This window comes from Panthera uncia (genome assembly GCF_023721935.1).
Source record: "Panthera uncia isolate 11264 chromosome B3 unlocalized genomic scaffold, Puncia_PCG_1.0 HiC_scaffold_1, whole genome shotgun sequence".
Classification (NCBI taxonomy): Eukaryota; Metazoa; Chordata; class Mammalia; order Carnivora; family Felidae; genus Panthera; species Panthera uncia.
In genome coordinates, this window is record NW_026057582.1 from 71,281,556 (window position 1) to 71,291,313 (window position 9,758).

General features: G+C 49.6%; 2 protein-coding genes across 3 annotated transcripts in view; both read right to left on the reverse strand.

Annotated features, from left to right (window-relative positions):
* REC8 (REC8 meiotic recombination protein) overlaps positions 1-3,758 on the reverse strand; it is a 10,973-nt gene extending 7,215 nt beyond the window's left edge. Inside the window, exon 1 of the mRNA XM_049613022.1 lies at positions 3,669-3,758. The gene's annotated coding sequence lies outside the window, so the exon portion shown is untranslated. The remainder of the gene's footprint in view (positions 1-3,668) is intronic.
* A 1,244-nt stretch (positions 3,759-5,002) lies between these two features.
* On the reverse strand, positions 5,003-9,758 carry IRF9 (interferon regulatory factor 9). Of its 2 annotated transcripts, XM_049613029.1 has the most exons (9): positions 9,292-9,753; positions 8,832-9,012; positions 8,333-8,516; positions 7,950-8,080; positions 7,778-7,859; positions 7,603-7,674; positions 6,372-6,713; positions 5,332-5,447; positions 5,003-5,176 (listed from the first exon to the last, which is right to left on the reverse strand). In XM_049613029.1, exons 1-9 carry the CDS (start codon positions 9,402-9,404, stop codon positions 5,048-5,050), a joined length of 1,350 nt encoding a protein of 449 aa, XP_049468986.1. In that variant the 5' UTR covers positions 9,405-9,753; the 3' UTR covers positions 5,003-5,047. The 2 variants fall into 2 exon arrangements, 1 of the variants encoding a protein (XP_049468986.1); XR_007453753.1 differs by lacking the exon at positions 5,003-5,176 and having other exon boundaries at positions 5,358-5,447; positions 6,072-6,713; positions 9,292-9,758.

Below are 9,758 nucleotides of genomic sequence, written 5' to 3' on the forward strand. Positions count from 1 at the left end.
TTATTTTATTTTATTTTATTTTATTTTATTTTATTTTATTTTATTTTTATTTTTTTTTCCCCCAACTAGTTCCTGGAACCCAGCTCAGTAAACATTTGTCAAGTGGTTGGGGTGCCTGGGTGACTCAGTTGCTTAAACATTTGACTTCAGCTCAGGTCCTGATCTTGTGGTTCAAGAGTTCAAGCCCTGCGTCAGGCTCTGTGCGCTGTGTCAGGCTCTGTGCGCTGCGTCAGGCTCTGTGCTGACTGTTCAGAGCCTTGAGCCTGCTTTGGATTCTGTGTCTCCCTCTCTCTCTGCCCCTCCCCTGCCTGCATTCAGTCTGTCTCTCTCTCTCTCTCAAAAATAAATATTAAAAAAAAACAAAAACATTTGTCAAGTGAATATGCAATTACCCTAAATTTACAACCACAAAAATTCAAGGCTGACTGGGATTTCAAAATCTAGCCTAAGGCTTGCCTTTCAGATGAGAAAACAGAGGCCCATATAAGACAGGTTTTCCCAGACCACACAGCTCTTTAATGACAGCCTGGCTGGGAACTCTGCTCTCTTGAATTCCAGCATTTCCAGTACCTAGTCAACTTGTGCTTGTTTAAGCTGGTTTCTACATAATACAAATTGTTTCAGTCACTGTACATATGTTGTGTTTATAAGTTCACATTAGAGCACAGAGATGATAAGGTGGGGGCATCTACCCTTAAGGTACTTAGAACCTAGTTTAGGAGATAAGCAATAGACTGAGTAATTTGTTCATCCATCCCTCCATTCAACAAGCATTTATGAGATGCCTACTACATGCCACACACTCCTCTATAGAGGCACTGGATATAGAGCAGTGAACAAAACAAGTCCCTGTTCTAACGCATTAGGGAAAGAGAGATGATAAGCAAGGAGACAAACAGAAATATGTGAAATGGTGATCAGTGCTATGAGAATGAGGCCGCATAGGAGAATAGAGAGTAGTGAGGGCTGCTATTTAGGTAGAGTGCTTAGGGAAGCCCCCTCTGAAGAGAGGAGACAACATGCACCTACCTAAAGGAAGAATATTTTAGACAAAAGAACCAGCAAGTGCAAAGGTCCTGAGGCAGAAATATGGTGGGTTTAAGAAGCCTGGAACAAGAATGGCAAGCGGTGAGGTTAGAGAGGAGGATAGGGGCCACAGCACAAGGACCTTGGAGGCCACTTTAAGGATCTGGGCTTTAACTCTGAATGAATTAAGAGCCAATGGAGGGTTTTGACTGACATAATGAGATTTATGTGTTAAGGGGATCTCTATTGTGTTGGAAATAGGCTGAAGGTGGACAAGAGTGGAGGAAGAAAAGAAGATGTGGAAGGAAGCAGAAAGAGGTGTGAGAGATGATAGTAGCTTGTTCCAAAGTGTTAGTGGTAGGGGCCTCCGGGTGGCTCAGTAGGTTAAGCATCTGACTCTTTAAAAAATTTTTTTACATGTTTATTTTTGAGAGAGAGAGACAGAGCATGGGCAGGGGAGGGGCAGAAAGACAGGGAGATACAGTACCCGAAGCAGGCTCCAGGCTCTGAGCTGTCAGCACAGAACCCGATGTGGGGCTCGAACTCATGAACTGTGAAATCATGACCTGAGCCGAAGTCAGATGTTTAACCAACTGAGCCACTCTAGCACCCCATCGTCTGACTCTTGATTTCGGCTCAGGTCATGATCTCACAGTTTGAGTTCAAGCCCTAATTTGGGCTCTGTGCTGATAGCACAGAGCCTACTTGGGATTCTCTCTCCCTCTCTGTCCCTCCCCTGCACTCTCACTGTCTCAAAAATAAATAAGAAAACATTAAAAAAAAAAAAAGTGTTAGTGGTAGAAACAGAGAGAAGTGGTCAGATTCTGGATAGATTCTAAAGGAATAATGACAGGATTTGCTGATGGCCTGGATGTGGGTTATGACAGAAAATGTAAGAGGACATGATATAATCATAAATGGGATAATCCAACCAGAAAATATAACAATTATAAATATTTATGCACCTGGCATGCGAGGACCCAAGTACATAAAGCAGTTAATAACAAACATAAATGATCAATAGTAATACAATAATAGTAGGGGACTTTAACCCTCACACCAATGGACAGATCATCTAAACAAAAAATCAATACGAAAACAGTGGCTTTGAATGACACATTGGACCAGATGGATTTAACAGGTATAGTCAGAACATTCCGTCCTAAAACAGCAGAATACATTCTTTTCAAGTGCACATGGAACATTCTCCAGAACAGATCACATATTAGGCCACAAAACAAGTCTCAACAAATTTGAAAACATCAAAGTCTTTTTAGTATCTTTTCTAACAACAACACTATGAAACTAGAAACCAACCACAAGAAAAAATCTGGAAAGACCACAAGTACATGGAGGTTAAATAACATTCTATTAAACAATGAATGGGTCAACCAAGAAATCAAAGAGGAAATTAAAAAAATACATGGAGACAATGAAAATGAAATATAAAGAACTGATACAACACCAAAAAAATAATCTAGTTAAAAAAATAGAAGACATGAGCAGACATTTCTCCAAAGACATCCAGATGGTCAACAAATACATGAAAAGATGCTCAGCATCACTCATCATCAGGAAAATGCATAGCAAAACCACAATGAGATCTCACCTCACACCTGTCAGTATTGCTAAAGTAAAAAACACAAGAAACAAGGAAAGGACGTAGAGGAAAAGGAACCCATCGTCCCTGTTGGTGAGAATGCAAACTCATGCAGCCACTGTGGAAAGCAGTATGGAAGTTCCTTAAAAAATTAAAAATAGAACTACTATACGATCCAGTAATTCCACTACTACAAAGAATACGAAAGCACTAATTCAAAAGGATGTGTGCACCCCTATGTTTATTGTAGCATTATTTACAATAGCCAAGATACAGAGCAGACTAGGTGTCCATCGATAGATGAATGAAGAAGTGGTATACATATACATTGGTATATTATTCATCCAGAAAAAACAATGAAATCTTGCCATTTCCAACAACACACATGGATCTAGAATATATGCTAAATGAAATAAGTGAGAGAAAGACAAGTATCATTTGATTTCACTCATGTGTGCAATTTTGAGAAACAAATGAACAAAGGGGGAAAAAAAAGACAAACCAAAAAACAGACTCTTTTAACTATAGAGAACAGATGGTTCCCAGAGGGGAGGTGGGTGGGGGGATGGGTGAACTAGGTGGAGATTAAGAGTACACTTATCACAGGGTGCCTGGGTGGCTCAGTCGGTTAAGCATCCGACTTCGGCTCAGGTCATGATCTCACAGTTCGTGGGTTCGAGCCCCGTGTCGGGCTCTGTGCTGACAGCTCAGAGCCTGCAGCCTGCTTTGGATTCTGTGTCTCCCTCTCTCTCTGCACTTCCCCCACTCATGCTCTGCCTCTCTCTCCTTCAAAAATAAACATCAAATAAAAAATTAAAAAAAAAAAAAGAGTACACTTATCACAATGAGCACTGAGCAATGTATAGCACTGTTGAATCACTATGTTGTACCCCTGAAACTAATTTAACACTGTATGTTAACTAGACTGGAATTTAAAATTATAAAGAAAAGAAATAAAATGGAAGTCAAGGAGACAGCAAGTGCAAAGAAGAAAGGCCAGGAGGAATCTTAGAAAATCAAGAGCACAATAGGGCTTGCGTACCTGTGCACCCAGTACCTGCTTTCTTCCCTGCTAATGCAGATTCCTGTTTGGACTCTTGGCTTCTCAGGAGGATGATGGGCAAGACTGAAGAGAACGAAGGTCCAAGGAGGCAGAAAGGCTCAAAAGCAGCACTGAAGTTTGTCAAGTGAGACAGCAAGAAGATCCTCGAGGATCTAGGCATCTAGGCTTGATCACATAGGTGAGCCGGGGAAGGCTTATAAGAGCGAAAGGACAGGAAAGTCTGGTCTGGGAGGCTCCTCTTCCTCCAAGCTGGTGTCACATATAGGAGGGGGGAAGCTGGATGCTGTGGCAGTTGGTTAAGTGGGGACTTACGTCTGAACTAATCTGCTGGATGTGAATGGAGAGGTAAGATGACAAGTTGCCTGTAAAGGAAGAACTTCCAGTTTGGTGGCAAAATAAACACAGGGGGTATGGGAAAGAAGTGTCAGTTGCTTTAGGGCCCTCACATCTCAGCGAACAGAGTGTTGGTGACATGGCAGTCTAGGCCACATGGTCTTTGGTGGGGTCTAGGTAGAGCGAGGAAACCAGTTTGGGAGTCCCCTTATGTTGGGGCGACAGTGCCCCATATACTGGGAGAAGAGATACCAGGGCCTGGTCTGCCCTCGGCACAGGAGGCACAGAAGCTCTTTCTTCCCTCTGATTTCCCCTCCCCTCCCAGACCCCAGCACCTCTAGTCCATAGTTTGAGGTCAACTTCAAGTTCTCCTGTTCATTTAGACCTCCAGCCAGAGTCCAACCCTAAGCCACTTGTAAGGCCCGAATCAGAGGCCTCTAGCCAAGAACCGTGGAGCCCAGATTTTTCCATGTGAAGTTGGTGGCTACAGCAGCTGTAGGCTGTGCTCTTCTGGGTGGCTAACCTCAATCCTCTCCCCAAACTCAGAACCCACAGAGGCCAGACAGCTTCCTAGCCAGAAGCTGCGGGTGGAAGAGGGGAAAGGGGCCTGGAGAGGTCAGCAGGAAGAAAACCCAAGTACACCGCTCTGAAATTACATCTCTATCACTTCCCTGTGACCCCTGCTACCTACCTTTTCATCCCAACAAAGCAGATAATGACTCCTCTTTCAATAAAGTTTTATTTTAAATCCCCAGTGAACATCTAAGAAGAAAATATAAAGTGCTTGGCTTTAGGGTTGGGGGAAGCAGGAAAGGTCCTCTGAGTTCACACCATTTGGACTTTTCCCAATTCAGTTTCTCAGAAATGAAAGAGGGTATATCTCAAACTTAAAAAAAGGATAAAAATCATCCTTCAGTTCTCCACCAGCCAGGTACACGAGCAGTTCAAGGACACAACCATCACAGACAACCACCGAGAATGATCACCAAGGGAGCCAGGTCAACAGTGTGGAGAATGAGTTTCTTTCAAAGGAGATAGGAGGAACAGAGCGAAGAGGAGGAAGGCGGGTCTCCCAGGCTCTGCAGCAGGGAGAGAGCGGCTGCCTGCTCCTCAGGAGTCTCCTCCAGTAAACGTCGGGCAAAGGCCTGCTCCATCTGTGCCGGGAAAGGTGGGGGAGAGTATCATGAGCACAGCTGGGGCAGACATACCCCCAGGAGTTCCTCCCCGCCAACCAAAGGCCCTTCTCCACCTGGAACCCCCTACACCCCACTCACACAGGCAGGCTAGTCTTCCCTTGCCCTGAACTCACCTGCACTGTGATAAGACTCTTCGGGGTGTGGCTGGGGCCAGGGCTCTCCTCCCAGAAGTTCAGAGTCACCTGGAACTTGGGTGGGGGGCCCAGGCCCTGGAAGTACCTGGCCAGGTCTGATGAAAGAGAAAGGATCAAGGGTTGGAAGAAAGAAGGCAGAGGCTACAGGCAGGGAGGGAATACAGAGGGACCCATCATGGAGAAAAAAGGGTGGGTGTGGGGCCAATTGGAGACCAAGGCCAGAGCGGGAGCTGCTGGGTCACGGCTGTTGCCTCATACCAGGAGGGATGCCAGCAACTAAGCTGCTACTCACCCATGTGCAAGGAGGAAAAGGTGCCCCTTTTTCAAGTAAGAAGTATTTAGAGGTAACCGATTTTTATACACCCTCAAAGCTCTCTGCTGGAAGAGCTTAGAGTCCTCAAGGCAGCAGCCCGGGCTGCTAACATAGAAGTGTCCCCACCTCTATTGTCTGCTCGCACCCTCTCTGCCGAGGGCATGCGTGGCCCTGCAACACTCCCACTCTGCGTCCCCTGTACTCCTGGCCTCCACTCCCAAGGTGAGATTTAGAGGTGAATGGAGGCAGGAAGTGGAATCCCAGGCAGGGGCGAAGGACGGGAGAAGGACAACCCGAGGAGCTGCCCGGGGTGCAGCAGGGCTAGTGTGTGGGAGGTGTGCGAGCTCTCCCAAATATGGGGCCGGCCCGTGCAAGTGCATATGCAGGAGAGGGCCGCGAGGTGCACCTTCCCGTTACTGCATGCTGCCATGTGGTGGCAGTCCCCAACATGTGACTTGTGTGCTGAGCTGCATCCGAGCTTCATCTTCCGAGACCTTGGCTGGGGAAGGCTGGCTGCCAGACAGCTGCCAGGGCTGAGCACAGTGCCCCACAGGATGTGTGTGCACCGCTCAAGTGCAAGGTGCTATGCCTGGGCTGTAACGAAGGATCTACTGGAAGGAACACAGGGTGGTGGCAGAGCCCTGCAAGGTCCCAGGGGGTCCTAAGAGATGGGGGCAGGGGCTCAGCTCAACTGGAACAGCCTCACCTCTGCAGAAGTAGGTGGTTCTGAAGAGCTCCACGCACTCATTGCTGGGCAGCAGATGTGGGCCTGGACCGGGTGGCGCCTGGGGCGCGTTCCAGGAGATGGGGATGGGGCAGAGACGCTGCACGAAGAGGCCTCTGGAGTTGCTGGCTACTAGGACACCTCTCTCGATCTGGCTCAGCAGGCGCTGGGTGGGCTCTCGTGGGTCAGGCTTGGGAAACACCACCTGCTCCATCCCATACTGGGAGCCTGAGGGCTCAGCCACAAGGCGGCAGTCCAGGCTCTGCACCTGGGCTTCGCCCACCACGCGCCCACCGTAGATGAAGGTAAGCAGCAGCGAGTAGTCTGTGAACAGAGAACGGCCAGCTGCACCTGTGATTCACCCCAGGGGTCCACCCGGCCAGCACCAGGTCCTGGGGAATGAGGAGGGGCCAGTGGCAAACCCCACATCCTCATTTTGCTGGTGAGAAACGTGAGGCCCAGAGGGAACACAAGCAAGGGCAGGGGTAGCAGTTTGACCTTCTGCAGTTAGAGAAGGCGCTTCCCTCCCCATCTGCCCTCTCACCAACCTTACCAGCCAGGGGGCATCCTGTGAGGCTTTGCCATCACTCACGAGGGTAGCTGATACACAAATGCCCACTGAGGCCTCAAGGCTTAATGCCCAGGGTCTTATGGTTTATAAGAAAGTCCCGAAGACTAGGTCTCCACTTGACCCACAGAAATGAATGTCTCAAAGTGAATTTCCAGGGAACAGAGTGCATAGGGGATACTTTTTAAAAAGTTTATTTATTCATTTTGAGGGGGGCTGCAGAGAGAGAATCCCAAGTGGGCTAGACGCTCTCAACTCAGAGCCCAACGCCAGGCTCAATCCCACAAACCGTGAAATCATGACCTGAGCCAAAACCAAGAGTGGGACGCTTAACCAACCAAGCCACCCAAGCGCTCCCTTCACCCACCCCACCCCCTTTTTTACGTTTATTTATTCATTTTGAGAAAAAAGAGAGAGAGAGAGAGAGAGAGAGAGAGAGAGAGAGAACACGAGGAGTATTTTTGAGAAGTGAGCTGTTGGGAGGTTGGAGTCTGCCCAGGTGTCCTGCCTGGAAAGCAATGCCTCTGTCTGGATAAGGTGGGCCCTGTTTCCTGCAAGCCCCGACATCCTTGATAATGCATGCATAGCTACAGGGAGACAACCTGGGGGGACAGAGAGCAGAGAGGAGTCAGAAACACCACACACCTGAGTCTGGAGGGGGCAGACTCTCCAATGACACCTGATCTCCTTGGAAAGGGGCTTCTGTTGTGTCTGTACCTATAAGGGAAGCAGAGGAATGTCATTCAGATGGGGACTGGGGAATCCAAGGGCCAGAGGGAGTGGCTGTAGGGGAACAACACAGAGGCAGGGGAGGTGGTACCTTCCTGAGGCTCAGGGCTGTTGCTGCTGCTGCTGCTCCCAAATTCTGAATGGCCTGCTTCCCCACTGGCCCCCACCTCCTCCTGCAGACACAGTGTCTATTCGTTGGCTGACCTCTCCCCTAGTTTACTCTCCTGCCCTCAGGCCCACTCCGTTCCCTCCCCAGCTCTTACGTTTTTGAGGGGGTCCTCAATCAAAGAGGGACTGAGTATGCAGTTCTTTGTGGTACCCTCATCCTCTTCCCTCTCAGAGGACACAGAACTGTAATGTCGCTTTGATGGTGATTTCTGGGTCCCTGGCTGGGCTGTGGAATATTGTGGAGGGGGAGAAAGGTCAGAGCCTTAAGTGTGAACAGAGGGTAAGGGAGACAGGAGACAGTGAAAGAATGTGCAGGACCAGGCAGGGGAACATGGGTAGGAGTACCCCAGGGACAGAGCAGAACTCTGACTGAGGGGCCTGGAGGGAGGCCCACCACCCTCCCAGAAACCTCCTATCTCCATCCTCCCCCTGTCCACGTCTGCTGATTCTAGGAGCGGCTGGGCAAGGGGACACCCACCAGGGAGGGTCCCCGATGGCAGCAGCCGATACACCTTGTAGGGCTCAGCTCCATCCCTATGGCCATTTTCAGGAACCTCCTCAAATTCGGGGCTCTTGTTGAGAGCACAGCGCAGACGAGTCTTCCAGATAGCAGGGCCTTCTGTGTCTCCCTCCTTGTACTTCCCCTTAAATATCGCCCATGCCTGAGAAGCACAGGAAGTAAAGAGGAGACAGCATGTTACCCTGCCCAGCTGACCCTCTCCTACAGCCGGCTGCAGGCACCTGCGGCCTGAGCACCTGCACAGAAGGCCCAGTGCTCAGGTCCCCGCTCTGCTGCTGCTGTCTTGAAATCCTCAACAATTTTTGAATTTTCATTTTGTTTTGGGCTGTGACAACAATGTAGCTGGCTCTACCCTCCCATCTCCCCTTTATCTGAAACACAGGTATACCTCTTAAGGGTGAGAGATTGTGTCTACTCCACCCCTCCCTCGGAGGGGCTGGTTTCCAGGCCCATTCACCTTGAAGAAAGCGGCATCCTGGTCCTCCCGGAAGTCCTGCTTGCCTGCATGCTTCCAAGGAATCCGGAACATGGTCTTAGCTGCATCGTCCCAGCACACCCCCGGGAACTGCCCGCTCTCCACTTGCTCCACCACCCAGTTCCGCAGCTTTCGGGTGCAGCGTGCCCGGCCCGATGCCATCCTGGGGACAAGAGCAGCAGGCAGCATCAGTGGAACTGATATTTCAGGAGGGAACATCTGCAGAGATCCTGACCACTGGGGTTGGATTCTGGCAAGGGCCCCCAGAGACCCCATCCACCTTTTGCCTGTGGACATTTCTCACAATTCCCTGAGGCCAAACCGTTTCTTTCTGCCATCACTAGTAACCAAAAAACACACCCTAACATCCCAAGCTCCGACAACTGGAAGGAAACCCTAGGCGCTGGTCTTAAAACTGTCTTAAAACAGTCTTAAAACTGACTTTTCAGGAATCTGTTGTCTGGAAGATAACTCCCTTGGTGTGGTTCCTGGGGAGAGGCCCGGTCTCTGCCCCAAGCATCTGCGAAGGCAGTATCTGTTTGCAAGATGCTTCATAGATACCTCACCCACCACCCCCACAACCTATCCTTTGACCCCCATCTGTCCCCTCCTCTTGCCTCTGGGGTAGGTGGGGCAGAGCTCCAGCGGAAGTGGGCAGGGCCAGAAAGCAAGAAAACAAACAGGGTCAGGTGGAGCCGGGGCTGACTTCCCTGAACAACCCACAGCAGGGACCTCCTGTTCTTTGCCTATAGGGCTGGGGACAGTGGTCCCCAGTCACTCTCTCACTCAGGCCAAACCCCCTATGTCCTGGCTCACAGGCGGTCTGTATATTCCTGTTTGGCAGAGGGGCCCCAGGAGCCCCCGCCCCCCCACCTCCAATCCGGCCGGGCCCTCTAGCTCTAGACCCAC